This window comes from Natator depressus, chromosome 2 (genome assembly GCF_965152275.1).
Source record: "Natator depressus isolate rNatDep1 chromosome 2, rNatDep2.hap1, whole genome shotgun sequence".
NCBI lineage: Eukaryota > Metazoa > Chordata > Testudines > Cheloniidae > Natator > Natator depressus.
The window spans coordinates 73,184,635-73,201,438 of NC_134235.1; the positions used below are offsets into that span (position 1 = coordinate 73,184,635).

Below are 16,804 nucleotides of genomic sequence, written 5' to 3' on the forward strand. Positions count from 1 at the left end.
CTTTAAACAAAAGTCTTGTCCTTGATTTTGCCTGGGCATATATTTGCCTGGAAATATAATATGGTAGCTCTACACATAAAAGCCCAAAGCAAACACAGTGTCATGGGACACAGGAGTAGTATTAGCAGGGCTTCCAAAACCTCAAGTGATCTGGGCCTGATCCTCTGGAGTGCAGGGCCCTCAACTCCTAATAACTTTATTGAGAGCTGAGCATGCTCAGCACTTCACAAGATTTAGCCAACATGGAAGAGGTGGTGCTTAGAACCACTATGAAAGTGTTTTAATTTAGAAATATTTCATCATAGGCTGGCCAGAGTGGGGCGCTCTACCACACATATGGATACTGGGAATTCTCTCCATCATTGCCCCTTTTCAAAGGGACCTTGCCTTCATGTTGCACAAGTCATTGAGCAAGGAGAGATGGGGAGCAATAAAGTCCAGCATCTCACCTCCGGAGACTCAACAACTACCTTTTGTATTAGTTCGTTTCTTCCAGGCCTGTGGTGGCTAGAAACCCAAACACAATCTATTCTACGCCACCTTCTGCTAAGAACTAAACAACAAATTAAACCTTTGAAAATAAAAATGTAAAATTTATTTTGGGTCACCTGGATGTAGAAAGAGGAGATGTATTCCCTCCATTGTCCCTGGGCTTAGTCCCCTATCAATCGTGTGACAATTTACTTTCATTTCTGGAAATTAGCAATATCAGAAATGTGGACTCATGAAGTTGAGGTTATCAACAGTGTTATTTGTGATAATTAATCCCACATCCTTTGTAGTGGCTTCTGTTTTGTCCATGTGTTCATTTAGAGTGTCTGTACTACACTTGGGCCTCAGAAGAGTGAGACGCATCTCGTTTTCTAAAAGAGCTGCTCTAGGAATTATTTTAGAGAAGTTCTATGGCCTGTTGTACAGGAAGTCAGATGAGATGATCACAATGGTCCCTTCTGGCCTTGGAATCTATGAATCAGAGCCCACTTGGGAGGGGCTGGGTTGGAGTTCCTGAGTCTCTGTGGAGTTTGCGCCTGTGAAGAGAGCGGTGTAGAAATGTCCTAATGCCTGTTAGGATTTTCTTGGTGATGGTCTTACATTTGCCCAAAGATGATGCAAGCAAACTGTCGGAAGCTATCCTGCTGCTCCGATTCCTGGGGGTGAACTAGAGACTCAAACAGAAGAAAAGAAAACCAGAAGTGTTTTTCTTTTATTTCAAAATGGATAAACTGATCCTCTAAAGGCCTCCACGTCCCCTTTTAAATGGTAACTGCTGGGATTTGCTGTCTCTCCGCCAGATGTGTTAGCTATAGTGCCCTCCTCCAGATGTGGCTGCCACTCAAGCTTGTGGGCTAACACCAGGTTCACAGGCCAGTTTAATTTGGAGAAATAAAATATTCCCCGGCCACTTTTGCATTTTAAAAAAAATAAGAAGCAGGAAGGGACGTGGGTGGGTGGCGGTGCAGCCAGACTGAGGTCTGCTGCTCCCGCTTCTGTGGGAACCCTGCGAGTTAATGAGAATTCACCCGGGACTGCTGACCGCTGCCTTAGTCCACCGGGTGCAAAGGAAAATCGCTCTGCCTCCTGCAGCTGGCCCTCTCTCTCATTTGTTGCTCCAATAAGCAATAATTAGGTCCTAAGCTAATGATGTGTCAGCTGATCTGCTGTGTGTGTAGAAGGGAGGGGGGGGGGCTCGGTGAAATCTCCATGGAAACCCTCCCCTTGCATCCCCCCCCCCCCACCTGGCTCTGGCTGAGGATGTGCTTGCAGCCGCCTCTGCTTCCCTGCGCCACCTTGCTGCCTGGCCGCCCCGCCTGCCCCGCGTTCTGTAACCTGCTGCCGCCGGCAGCATGCGCACTGCCCGGGATCCCTAAATGGGACAATTCTGTCCGTCACGTAGCTGCTCAGCCGTCTCCACAGAAACTTTTGTCCCGCTGGCCAATCAGCGCGCGGGCGACGGCGGGGGGAGAGAGAGGTTTAGTGTGGAGCTTTGCTCTCGCTCAGCCTGTGCCGCTGCTGTCAGTCCCGGCTCCAGCCGCCGCCAGACCTTCCAATAGAGCCACTGAGCAGAGCGAGCCGGGGAGGCGGAGAAGGAGGAGGAGGGGCTGACCATTTTGCAAGTGCCTGCCTGGGACAAGGCTGCTCCAGGGTGCCGAGGCGTTTCACTTTGTTTTCGTTCTGGAGACCAGAGGAGGAAAAAAAAAACCAAACAAACCCAACCCGTATATAAAAATGGGGAAATGCTGGCTGTGAAACGGACCAGGAATGTGTGTGCACTTGTCTGGCCGCCCGTTTAGCAGAGGAGCTGAACAGGAGCAGGACGGGTTGAAGCACACAGAGACAGAGAGTGGGAGTGTGTGTGTCTAAGACAGGGGATCTTGCAGACGCTGGGAGAGGAGGATGGGAACTCCCCTTCTCCTGGTTCCTTTTAATGATTGGAAATAGGTATTGAATGGAGGAGCTGCAGTCTGCATTTGCCTTGGAAGATCGTCAAGAGGAGCTAACAATTTGGCTACTTTCACCAGAGAAGGGGGTGTCCTTCGTTACGTGGTAGGGAAAAGGGAGAGATCAGAAATCTCAAGGGTGACTTGAAACTGTGGCAAAGCCAAAGGGAGAGAAAAAAATCGATCCCTTCAAAAAATAAGGGGGTTCTATTAAGCATCCGTACGCAAACTTACTTCAATGCCTTGTAGCCAGTTTAGCAAGGAAACCCCAGACCAGAGGAGTCCTACATGTGTGAGCACCATTATTAAACTGGCAGACCAACCGACAGCCGCCTTCTTTTCTTTACCAACATCCTTCTGGGACTGATCTCTCTCCTTTGGTCTAACATCTGATCATATCTGGTACATATTTTTCCTCCATCTGCTGGGATTTTAAATAAATAAATAAATACGAATTCCTATTAGGGCATCTGAAATTCAATGGGACTGAGTAGGAGCAAGTGAAATTTTCACAGACCGTTTACAAAAAATAAAAATATAAAAAATGTGGATGGGATTTGTTAGGAAGGAAAATAACAGGTAAGAACTTTCTTTCTTTCCCGTACTTTAATGCCCAAAGCAGAGAAATCTAAAGCAAAACCAGCCAGGGAACAGAGACCAGTTTGCCCTTCAGTGTTTCCTCCATCCTGCACAGAGGCTGCTTTAGGAGAGGCACGGTCCTCCAGGACAGACACAGAAAACCCTTTGAAAAAGCGGCGAGGACTGGCTGGGGTGGAGGGTGTTTTTTCACCTGCACCATCCCCGGTGCAGCCGGGTGGAGCTGATACATGAGAGAGAAGAATACGAGTCAATATTCTATTTTCTCTTTTTGTTAAGCCAAGGGATAGGATTTTAATTATTTATAAATCAAAACCCTCTGGGTAGACGCTACTGGAGACAGTGGGATAGTCCTGCCTTGCACAATATTGGAGAGCGATCACGTACAGTAGAAGGATAAGAGAAGCCTCTACGAGATCCGTTTGCCTTCTGTGATCCGGCACAGTTAAAAAAAAAATGAACAAGAACATTGCTACACTACTGAATTGATTGCTGACCCCCTACCCATCCCCCCCTGCTCCCAACAACAACAACAAAAATCAGCTGGGATCTGCTCGCACCGGGACCTCCTCTCATTCCATCTTGGTGGTGGATGCATTTTTCATGAGGACTAGGTGAACAGGTGCAAAGTACATTTGGAAGATCCAGGCACGGCCCGTTTGGTAGTGTGTGTGGTGTCTCGTAGGAGATCATGGAGAGCAGCGACCGGGACATGTACCGCCAGTTTCAGGACTGGTGTCTCAGGACTTACGGGGACTCGGGGAAAACCAAGACGGTGACCCGTAAAAAATACGATCGGATCGTCCAGCTCTTGAATGGCTCCGAATCGAGCTCCACGGATAATGCCAAATTTAAATTCTGGGTCAAATCTAAAGGCTTCCAGCTCGGCAATTCGGACGAGGTCAATGGTGCTGGTGGAAGAGGGAAGCAAGTGCTGTACGTGCCAGTCAAAACCACGGTTAGTAGAGAATTGTCTTCCTTGTTATATGGCGACAAATGCAGCCTTTAGTGGGAGAGAGGACAGCCACAGTTGGCCCGTTTCTCTCTTCCCCCCTAAGCCATCACCATGTTGTATTTGCGTGTCACATTATGCACAGGTTCGGGCTTTGTGGCCCTTTTAATTTCAAGGCATCATGCACCCCACTGCCCCCGCTTCCTCTATGCTGTTATTTTGGGGTGGGCTATTGTCCCGGCCCTTTGGCTGTGTGCTGTCTGTTGCGTGTCTTGCCATTGTATAAAGGCCACACAATTACGATTACAGCGGCACATTTTCATAATATTCTATTGCGATCGATAGAGCACGGTGTATCCTTATTGGCACAAAGCCCATTGTGGCGCCGGTCCTTTATTTGGGGGCTTCCCCGGGATATCGGGTTTTTGTATTGTTAGACCACAGCCCCTGAGACACAGAGCAGCAGGGATATGCCTTGATGAATCTGGAGCGTTGCTATTTTATTAAAGGAGGCGAGGAGAGGATGATCAACAAAGAGAGAGCGAGCGGTTTCCACATGACCAAATGGTAGATTTTGTTTCTCTTTCTGGGATTGCTCAAGTCTCACAGCTATAAAGCTTAAACTCAATTGATGCCATCCAGTAGTAGCACCAGCCTTCCCAGGGTCTGAATCTGAATAGCTAGACGCAGTTCTAACAGCGGAGGAGCTATTATGCTTGGTGGTGGCAAGAGCTACAGAATTTCCTATTTAAGAAGATGGGAACTATTGGCTACAAGTAGGTTTGCATATCGAACTCTTTAATATATCATTTCCCCCCTCTAAACTACCTCAGGGAATCTAGACTCCTTATTTGGGGATCTAAAGATGGAAACACAGACAGTCTTTTATTTCTGCTTTGGCATTTTGGTTTGATAAACAATATTTTCTTTTGCATTGAAATCTCATCCTGGTCTAGTGAATATGCTCCTGGATGGCATAATACAGAAGGCTTCTTGAAAAGTATTCTAGGTTTAATTACAACATGTGTTGCTGGGGAAAATCTGGAGATTCTGTAGAAGTATCTTCTTCAAAGTATTAATAAATCAAGGCATTTGTGGTGCTAGTTTATATTTGTCCTCTTTCTAATCATCAAAGTAACTGTGGTCAGGTAGTATAGATGTGGATTTAATTTTGTAAAGGAGTTAAAAGGCAAGAGATAGAGAATGTTCTGAGCGATGTTTATGTTCCCTCCTTACCTCTTCTATTCACAAAGGGTTCTAGGTCTGCCTATAGATCCAGGCTTTACATGGAGAATGGCATGTTACTTTTCTAGAGTTAAACAGCAGATTATTAATATTTGATCCTGAGATTCTCTGTAGATCAAATATATTTTGGGATGGAAATTGAAAATCAAGCCTAGAACAAAGGAAAAATTATCTCAAATAGAATTATACTTCTAGGCTGAATTATTTTATTCTTCCACTAATTGGAGCAGTGTTTTTTTAAGTGTCTTGAATGAAGGGTCTTTTATTTCTTATGGGTTTACTTTTCATCACAAGTTCAGAACTGCAAGCAAATTCCTTATTTTGGGGTAAAATTAAATTAATGAACAGTCTGAATAAAAAGGCTAACGTTATTTTTACACGATTTAGTAAAAGGTAGAGCTATTCTGGGCCTTTCAAAAAACAACACTTCTTTTATATCACCAACTTGTACATTGTCTGGCATCTTTACTAGACCAGCAGGGTTTGGATTTCCTCCCCGCTTTTTATCGTTCTTGATTTTTTCCGGTCCCTGTGTCTAGAACCTTTCTTGATGTGTTTATCGGTTAAGAGATTTTAATTAAATGTTGGTCTTAATGCTTCTGCTTACATTTGGAATCCTATGAATATTTGTGTATCTCTCTCTCTCAATAGATAGATAAATATTATAACAACCAACCAGGCACCATAACAAAAGCAGGACAAGAGAGCTACCATGATACAGCCATAAAAATTTGAAGTATGTCTGCATTATATTGAATTATTAAACATAAAATATTAAGTAACAGATCCTGCAGTCTTTGCTCAGGTAAAACGTCCACTGACTTCCATTTGCCTAAGTGTTTGGTTTCCAATATCTGTTTCACAGTATAAACAAGAAAAGAGTATGCACAGCATTCAGATACGACTTACCAGTTACTAAAAACAAATGTCATCCCCCACTTAAACACATGCAATCAACTTCATACTCCAATCACAAAGGGAAGTAGCATTGTTTAAGCAGATCCGTAGAGTGGCATCTATTTGTCTGATATGTTACTATATGCCAAAGAGTACCAAATGCTGAATGCTCCAAAAGGAATTGTTTTATATATTATGGGTGAAATCCTGGACCCATTAAAGTTAATGACAAAACTCCCATTGACTTAAATGGTGCTAGGATTTCACTCTGTAACTCAAAATTATGTTTTATATAGGAGTAACCTGATGTTTTCAGATGGCACCCTTACAAGTTATTGTTGTTTAGCTCTCAAAAGCCCACCCTTTCATTCATTTAGTGAAATCCACACTAACTATTGAAGAGTTTATTCATTTATGATAATTCATAACTAACCCTATTGTTTAGGTTCTACAGTACTTATGCCATTTTTGTCTTGCTGTTGTCACAGAAATTTGAGCTCCTCCTGCCCACAGAAACAGCCACAAACAGTATCAAAGCCTAAAAGAGTAAAAACTTTCTCCATCACTTGATCTCTCAACAGTAAAAGTAATTAATGTACAATTAATCATCAATGGTAATTCTGGCCAGCACAAGCACTCTCTGTGCATCACTTAGATGAAATTACAATTTTAACTTCAAAGTCATAAACTGGTCAAAAATAAGCAAATAATATGCAACGACGTTGTTCAGAATTATTCTCTCCTTGAAGCTCTAAGGTTTGTTGCTCAGCTTTGCTGTCAGCCACAGAGATTTGCTCCTGATGGTGCTGTAATCCACTGCTGCTGGTAATTAGACATCATTACTGCTGCGTTAAAGGGAAAGAGAGAAGGGGAGAGGACAGACTGGGGCTAATTAACTACTTGATTCTAATGAAAGAAAGAGAGACTGATAGCAACTGGGAGGTTCAACCGGAACAGACTAGACATACAACGCAGACTTAATTGAAGCAAGGGTATCTTGCAGGCTTAGAGTAGCTAAGGCTTGGTCTACTTTTTGTATTTCATGGGCAGTGACATGCTAGGTTTTGTCCATTTTTCCCATTGCTTGTTTGGTGAGCATCCCAAAATCACAAGCCTGTTTTAAATATCAACTTAAATATACAAACAAGCAGAATATTTAGATAGTTACACGTAGTCTTCTTCTATTTTACTGGCCTGGTCTCCTCAAGAGCAACAGGAACAAATCAATCTCAGAATGTTCACATCCCTCTGTGGTGTAGGAGATGCACTTTAGGTCACCAAGCAACAACATCCTGCAAAACAGCCATTTTAGGTCCAGAGTGGGACAACACACAGTGAAGTATTTGAATACACAGTCCAGCGAACATCCTACTTCTTCTACTTTTTACATTGTTACTGTTGTTGTCATATGTTCTTTTTCATTGAGCCCAAGCTGCACTTTATGAGAACAGTGAAATGATGCCTAACTTAAAGGCATTACATAAAAGTATTAAATTGAGAAATATGCCAAATGGCTGACAATAATTAGTATATACTTTTAATGGTTGGTACCCACAATCACTTATGAATGTGCAGAACTAATATTACAAGTGTAATATCTTTTTAAACTGTGTAAATGACTGTTATGATTGGTTTCCTTGTATTCTGTCTATCCACTTTGCTGAAATTGTTGCCAGATTAAAAACTGGAGAACAAAATAATAATAATTAATTATCAGTATTATTTTTCTTGGTTTGTGTTATTCCTGGGCAAAAATATGGTTCCTAAAATCTTCCCAGATTTAGAAACTGCTAAAAAAATAAGCTAAGAAATAGTGGGCCAATAAATACCATCAGATTTTAAGCAGAACTCCCCATTTAAATAAGAAATTCTGCCTACAAATTGATTATAAAATATGCCCCAATGTGCAGAATATACTTTGTACAGAAATCTACAGGGACAGAAGCTCAAGGGCCAGATTCTGATATCAGTGTAAATTTGGAGTAACTGCAGTAACTGCAATTGAGTTATTGAATAACTGAAATCAAGTCTAGCCTTCTGTATGCATTTTCCCATATTTTCTTTTATACTTTTCCCACTTGGGCACGTAAAACCAACCTTCCTTCAAAAACAAAAATATGTTGGCTTTAGTTAGATCCTTAGATCCTGACCCTACAGGAAGATATGCCTTAGTGGAATAATGGAGCTCCAAACAGGCTAAGTGTCTGCACTAATGGATTTGATTACAGGATCAGGGGCTTAAAAATTAAGGTTTATTGAGTTCAGTAGACCAGTCTGTATCCTCATTTATCTATTCATGGAGTCATTTCTTGATCTTATAATTTGATGGGTGCAGTTTTGGTTATGAATACTAATATACAAAAAATACATTAAAGAAAAAATAGTTTGTATGTTAAAAGAGAGGTTGACATTGTTACCGTGTGTTTTCAATTATTTTCATCTTGTGGGACACTTTATGGCAATCTAAAAGTGTGTAGCATCATTTCAATACTTTTCTCTTTATTTTTGTAGCAGGTAGTATTAAAGGTGAACAAAAGAGTTCGGAAAATATATGTTTGTAGCTCTATATCCTAATGAACTACCAAAATATAACAGATATAAAGGTGAAACAATGTAATTAAGAGACTGATGTTGAAGGTTGGCTGTAATTTATCCCAGAGTACACTTGTGCAGTTGTTCATAGTCCTACTGAATGCTTCTCCATTTCTCGAAAGCTCCACTCAACCCCTCATATCCTGCAATGTCTTGCTCATTCACCTTCCCCTCACAACCACATCTTTGCTCAGCCCTTCACAGCTCCATCTGTTCCTATTCCTCTTACCCACTCCCTATACCTCTGCTGCCCAGCTTGCTTCCTGGTCTGCTAATGGTCTCTGTGAGCTGAGGAATCAGGAAGACATACAGGTAGTATCAGAAAATGGGTATAGCTGATAGAACTAAACAGTTCAGATGGTTATTTTTTATGTAGCTCAATTAGGTTTTCATGAATAAAGAGAATGTCTATGCCATTAAAATTAAAATGTCAAAAGTGGCGTATATTTAAGATGTTATCTATGTGTGTTTATGTTTGTGATATTTTGGAGTTTGTGGTAACTGTGTTTGTTTAGCTAGAACTATACAAAATAGTGTGAGGAAAAACAGAGCAAATTTTCGAAACGAAGGCATCTGTAAATGTTTCCTCTGTAAAATTAGAAACTATTTTATTTTAAGATTACATACAAAATACCATTGTTCTTTGAATAGTGTGCCAAATTTAAAAAACAAATTAAATCACTTCCGTATGAAACAAGAATTTTAGTCTTCCTTTACGTGTAACTTTATCTGAACAAAAGTCACTACTGACATCTCCATTTTATACATATTTATACATACAATATACAACACAGTCAGGGACCCACCCACTTTATCAAAAATTAACCACCCTAATAAAGAGCCAACAGCTGGCATGAAAGTCCAAGTCTGTAACAGAGTTCTTGGTCCCCATTTTTCTCCAGCAAATGTCTTGTAGAAGCACTGTTCCAAAAATAAGTTGCCAGTTTAATTTATGCAAAATTTTGGAACTTGCTTGGAATATTATGGAGAAAGCGGACTTGATTCTCCACTGTTCTTTGGGCACTAAGCCTACACCAAAGTGCAGGAGGCAGCTGATGAGGGTTGGCAGAGGAGGCAGCACAAATGGTGAAGAGAAAATTGAGGAGGTAGATGTGGAGAAAGATTAGGAAACATCAAGAGAACACTGAAACTCCTGATTCTACAGCTCAGATTTACCTAGGTGGAGAGCTCCTGGCAACAGAAAGTTGGATGCGGTGGCACAAGGCACCAGAGAAACTTCGTTCCTGGGTAGCTTGCATTGGCCAACACAGCTCCCAAAATGGGCAGCATTGACAGAACAACTAGAGTGGCTGAGGGATGTATTGATTCTGCAAATCTCCTAGGGAGCTGCCAGAAGAAGATAAAGCTGCCTCTGACTGGTGAAGTCCCTGAAGGAGGGCAGATGGCCAGGTTGGTACATGCCTGTGCACTTTGTGCTACTCCCCAAGAGCAAGAGTGAACCTGATCTTGCACCTTTTTCACCTAATACTTTTTACCTTATTTAAGTAGATGAGCATCTACTTTTAAAAGACCACTTTTAAACAGGTACACTGAGGTAAAATATCCAGATAGGCAAGGAACACTTGCCACAATTAATGATGTTGGGCATTCTTGTACATATAAGGAACCTTGTTAAAGGTCACCATTTCTTTGTCTGATGAATGGCAACTTCCTACCCATTCATTTCAGATTCGTTGCATCAGATGAAGTGGGTTTTAGCCCACGAAAGCTTATGCCCAAATAAATTTGTTCATCTCTAAGGTGCCACAAGGACTCCTTGTTATTTTTTCATTCATTTCGGTGTGAGTTTTATGGCTATTAGTACAAGATTCTCAACACCTAATCCAAAGTTCTGTAAATTGAGTACCTTGCCATTTGGAGATATATATGTACAAGGACTAAAGACAGTCTCCTAAATTTAATGTAACATTTGAACCACTAACTTGTACCTGTGAATACATATCAATTTAAGGGACTATCTGTAGTGGACATTTTAGTAAATAAATCTAATCTATGGCAGAGTTCACCTGAAGCAAAGACTTTTTTCCAGACATAAATGTACAATATGAACGCTGGTAATTTTTATTAAACGACCTACTTGAAACTAGGCTGAAATTCATTCAACTATTTTCACCTAAGAGGTTGTAAATGAGGTCCTCTGGGAAATGTCAGGCCAGAATTTTACCAATAAATTCACTTTCTGAAAGTTTTGTAAATCGTTGTTCCACAAAACTCTTTGATTTAGCAGCAGACTACCAATGCTATTATGCCTTGGCTTCCTTTTAAAAAATAAATAAATTCAGAGAATATGGCCACTTATACTTGAATCACTCTCACTGCAGACTACAACTTCTAACATTGTGAAATACCCTTTGTGGTTAATCTCAATGTCTGCTAGCCAAAAACCTTATCACAACATTGCCTATGAAACTATGTAAGGTCTAAACTCAAGACAGACACAGAACTCAAGAAGCTGATACTAAATTATAAGTTGCTCTTGTGGTAACACTATGATTTTAGTGGCATTTAGAAAATCAAACTTTTAGAAGTGACTTGTATTCTCTAGGTGTGAATTGACAATTAAACAATTATTTAAATACATCAGGAGCAGCAAGCCTGTGGTAGGGCCACTAGTTTTGCCAGACTGCAAGGGCAATCAAAGAAGATGAGACGTTTCACTGAAAATAAATTATTTCATTCAAAGGCTTCCCCTCTGTAAATGATGAGGAAGTACCTATCACCGGATTACACTTTATAGGTAATGAAACAGAGGCACTGATAGAAATAGAGGTATAATAGAAAAGATGATGGGACAACTCAAGATAAATGGCAGTAAATCACCAGGACTGATAAAAAACCAAGAGTTCTGAAGAACTAAAGAATGAAGTAATTAAAATATTAACATTTCTCATTTGCCATTAAAACAGCTATGATACTGGGGGGTGGCCAAAAATCTATAAAAAAGTGGCAAGGATGTTAATAGAATTTGTCTATCATAGACCTGTGAGCTATATTTCAATACCAGAAAAGAAACAGTAAGAAAATCATTACAGAGTTGTTAAGTCCTTAGATGAGCATAACACGATTGATATAAACCAGCAAGGCTTCTGCAAGTGTTAATTATATTTCTCTAGCCTGTTAGAATTCGTTGAGTTAACACAATACAGATCTAGTGTATATAACTTTAGACTGTCAAGTCTTTTTATAAAATAATTCAGAAGATGAAACTTAGGGACTGAGTCTGTTTCCACTGACCTCAAAACGAGTCTGATATTGACTTTCGTGGGAGCAGGACTGGATCCTTGGTAATGATGGCATAAGAGACAAAAAGTCCTGTTAAAGACTAAATGCTGGTTAAGATATGTGAAACAAAGGATTGGAATAAATGGCTATTTTCAGCATGGGAAATGATTAATAATGGTAGGAATGGAGTTCAATATATATAATGATTTGGAAGATAGGTGAATAGCAGGGTTGTCAACATTTGGTGGGCAATGGACATGCAAATTATTTAGGTTAGTCAAGTCTAGGGAGCACTGGGAGGAGAAAAAAGAAGTACCATAAAGAGTAGAAAAATAAGAAATCTGACAGATGAAATTCACTCTAGACCAGTGGAAGGTAATTCACATAGTGTGTCATTGCCCTTTAATTATTGAAAGAAACAATTTAAAGTTTTTGGACACACCTGAGGTTGCTAGATTATGTGTTAATTTCTTAGGGAAAATATCTAGGAACAATCTTCTTAATGCATAGTAGGAGTAAAAAAATAAGCTGTTAGACTGTGTTAAGAAGGGAATAGAGACTAATATGGAAATCATATTTTGCTCATTAATTCAGTGGTATACTCTTGCTTTTAATAATGTGTTCAATTTGGTTATCTCTTCTCTAAAGGATACAGAAGAGATTTTAAAAAGTCCAGAGAAGTCAACAAAACTAATTAAAGGCATGGATACTTCCAAAAGAGGAACAATTAAAATGACTAGAATTATATAATTTTGAAAGGAAAAGATTAAAAGAAAGTATGATAGGAGTACATTAGATAGTGAATAATGTAGAGATGGCCAGTCAGATGCTGTTTTTTACCCTATTCCATTAGACAGGAATATGTGACAACTGACATTAAAAAGTAGCAAATACAGGCCTAGACTGTAGCTTTAAATCTCTGGAAGTTGGGTAGAAAGTCTGCACTGCAGCTCCTGCAGGAATTCTGACTGACTCAATCAAAATTTCTACTGTGGATTATACAGTGAAGTGGCAGCTCCCAGTACTCTTTGGAGAGGTGCAACCTGCACTCCCTTTGTGCCAGTTCCGCTCTGCTGATTGGGGCAGAGCAAAGGACAAGGTCATGGTCCCACCTTCATCCTGTTTCTCCCATCCTCCTTTCAGGTTGCTAGTATCAGTGATGACATTAACCTGAAGCAGTCCTTGACATTGCAGAGAGGGAGGTGTCTCTTTGTGTCTTCTCCCAATGAGCTCCACCAGGGTCAGCCACACTCTAGCCCATAGAATCAATAAAAGGAAGGACTATTAGACAAATCTATAACTAACCTGTAGCTCCTCATAAACTCCCAGCACCCTTCCATTTCCGTCTCTTGTGGTCTGGGTTTTTCACTGCTGAATGCTGCGGGCCCCCTCCTTCATTTTTTCATTTCAAATCTATCTCTACTAGTAGGTTTAATACTCAGCTAGTAGGTTTCATGTACGTATGCTGATATTGGCTGAGGTTAGCGAATAAAATCATTCCATGGCATAGTACTGTGTAATTTTGCCCTGGTATATTATGTTTTGTTTGGGGATTTATTTTACTATTTTCCCTGGAAACATGTTGTATAGGCTGCCATGGCAACAAGGACTAGATGGATCACTGGTCAGTTCCAGGTTTCAGAGTAGCAGCTGTGTTACTCTGTATCGGCAAAAAGAAAAGGAGGACTTGTGGCACCTTAGAGACTACCAAATTTATTTGAGCATAAGCTTTCGTGAGCTCCAGCTCACTTCATCGGATGCATGCAGTGGAAAATATCCCCACTGTATTTTCCACTGCATGCATCCGATGAAGTGAGCTGTAGCTCACGAAAGCTTATGCTCAAATTCACTGTATTTTCCACTGCATGCATCCGATGAAGCGAGCTGTAGCTCACGAAAGCTTATGCTCAAATAAATTTGTTAGTCTCTAAGGTGCCACAAGTACTCTTTTTCTTTTTTTGGTCAGTTCCAGTATGGCAGTTCCTATGTATTTGTTTCTGAAGTGATATTAGTCTAGAGGAGGAAAAGAGGTGTTAGCTGTAATGTTCTGGCAATACCCTATGTGGATCAATCCACAGTGACATTGATAGTGACTCGGGCAAAAAGTTTATGATCAACCACCCCCTCAAAGCAGATGTTCCTCCAACTCTGATTAATGGTAATATATATTGTTTCCATCTTAACTTTTTTTGCAGAGCTGCAGTGCTAGCATATCTGGTTGGTGCTGAAATACTATTTAATTATTATTAAGATGACAAGAAAAGGACAGGAAACCATACCAGGATTGTTTGTGAAAAGAATGGCAAACACTAGACACAATTACCTCATTCAAATGAAAGATGATTTCTAGAAGGCAGTGTGGGGTCTTTTCCATGGTGGTAGATAACCCAGGTCTCTGAAGGAAATATGGGATGTAGGTGTGTGTTTATATGACATATCCATTACACTTTTCTATATACAATAGGGGGGAAAGTAAGTAGAAAACTCATGCTATTCTCTCTTCACTGGAAAAACTGATGGTTTTTCATATCCTCTTCTGGTAGCTTTCTATCATTTTATAAAAGTAAATCAACAAATTCTACAGCCATTGTTCCCATATGTATAAAAGAATTCTAATCAGAGCAAACATTCAAACCCTTCAGTTGTCACACTTTCTATCAACAGATCCTACACTCAGATACTACGGTGGTAGGTGCCAGTGCAAAACCCTGAGAAAGGCAGACAGGACTCCAAGAAGCATTTTTATCCCCTTTTGCCTAGATTTAGGATTTCCCAACAAGGTTCTAACACAAAATAAGTCTGTAGGAACACACAACATTAAAAGGCTATGCTCATTTCCAGAATCATCAGTTTCAACAAGATGTATAATGCAAATTCATTGGGGACTATAACTCTGCCCTTTTGTCCTTGTAGTAAATATATGGGGACAAATTCTTCTGTGCAACCACACTGGCTACAGACAGTTTTGATTGGTGTAACTGAGAGAAAACTTTGGCTCATGATGGAGCATTTAAGGAGTTAAATGTATATTTAAAAATATAAACCAAAGTTTTCCACCTCTGACATGGGTGCCAGGTTTGTATAATTTTTGGTGGTGCCCAAACGGGTCCAAGAAGAGCCTTCCCGTCCATAGGAGGGACTGGGGCAACCACCCCGGGCCCCACGCTTTGGGGTCCCTACACTTCAGGGGAACGTGGGGTACAGGGCAGCCTGGGGGGTTAGTGGAGGGCCTGGCACCAGCAGCAGTGAACGACCCGGCCCCAGCCTGCTCTGGCCCACTGGCTCATGGCATCGTTCGGGGGAGGGGGCAGAAGCCAGAAAGGGGCAGGGCAGGGGACTTGATGAATGGGTGGAATGGGGGCGGGGAGAGGGCAGATGAGAGGCAGAAAGAGGCGGGGCGGGAAAAGGTGGGGTGGAGGGGCTGGGACCGGTCACTTGCTGCTGCTGCCAGCACCAGGCCCCCTGCTAACCTCCAGGCCACCCTGGATCCTGCATCCCCATGAAGCGCCGGGTCCCCCAAAGTGCAGGGCCCAGGGCGGTTGCCTCAGTCCGTCCTATGAACAGGATGGCTCTGAAATTTAAGCCCAAACGTTGGTGGAGCCAGGCCCATGTTTCTGAATATTGGAGGGGCATGGGCACCACAGGCCCATATAACTTGCCACCTATGACCTCTGAATAAAATACTACATTCTTTCCCCCTACCTGCTTTTCTGTGTAGCAAATACCAATGTTGTTCTCTCCAGAACATCCTAATTTTGCAAAGAATACACCTGGACTTAGGATCAGGAGTGTGATAATGAAGTAGTGCAACTGTAAATACCACTTTAGCTGCATCTCTGTCTACTTTAACCATGGAGACTATTTTCAAAAAAGAGTGGGAAAATGTGCTCTTAAACAGGAGATAGTGAGCTAGCTTCATGTTTAAGAATATTAGGAAGTTTTTTTAAACAAAAATTCTAGAATTGTAATAGATTAAGGCTTTTCTGATAATTATTTATCTATCTGGGAATTTTACCAAATAATTCTATTGGTAATTACTGATTTTTCTATATTTATAAAAAACTGGTTTTTCATAAATATTGAAATGTAATATTAGCAACGTATGTACTTTTTTATATAAGCATTTAACTAATTAACAACTAGCACCATCCATTGCAGTTTGAAGGTAAGCAATAAAGTGGAATGTATTTGTTTACATTATAACAACTCATTAATCTTTAAATGAAACTCACTTAGTAGGAGCAGTGAGCAAGCCAGAGGAGGACATATGGAATAATTAAGGAACTGTAACTGTAAGAAGTTGGGGAAGAAGATGAATTTGGGTCAGCTGTTACTAAGGTCCCAATTCTGCCACCCTTATTTGCATGGGGTCAAATTCAGCACTGGGAGAGGGCCATCACAAGCATATAAACAACTTCATAGCACAAGGATTATGCACTCTACTTTGAGGTCTTTTGTAGGTCTTTAGTGATGAATAGGCCTAGTACTGATCCTCTGCCTGGGGGTGAAGTTCACCTATTGAGTAGTATACCATGCTTACTCCATGCATAAGTCCATTGATATCAATGAGTGCTGGTGGTAGATTGGGTAGTGAAGCAAGGTGTCAACCTAATTTATTAAAATAAAATTCCTTATATTTTTTAACATTAAACTATAATTACCCTACTTACCTTGCCATAAAATATTCCAATGTGAGGGGCTATTGTCTAATAAATGTATGTACCACATGGTTAAAGGGGTTTGATTTTATGTCATTCATTTCAGTGCACACTTACAGGCAAATTTAGCTTTGATGTAATCTTCAGAGTGACCTCGCTGAGTTGCACTAGCTCACACTACT

General features: G+C 40.8%; 1 protein-coding gene across 2 annotated transcripts in view; it reads left to right on the forward strand.

Annotated features, from left to right (window-relative positions):
* Positions 1-1,949: 1,949 nt before the first annotated feature.
* Positions 1,950-16,804, forward strand: part of NOL4 (nucleolar protein 4) — a 246,512-nt gene continuing 231,657 nt past the window's right edge. Inside the window, exon 1 of one of the 2 annotated variants that reach the window (XM_074944423.1) lies at positions 1,950-3,993. In XM_074944423.1, coding sequence (XP_074800524.1) covers positions 3,727-3,993 — 267 coding nt within the window. In that variant the 5' untranslated portion in view covers positions 1,950-3,726. The remainder of the gene's footprint in view (positions 3,994-16,804) is intronic. The other variant, XM_074944422.1, reaches the window with a different exon arrangement.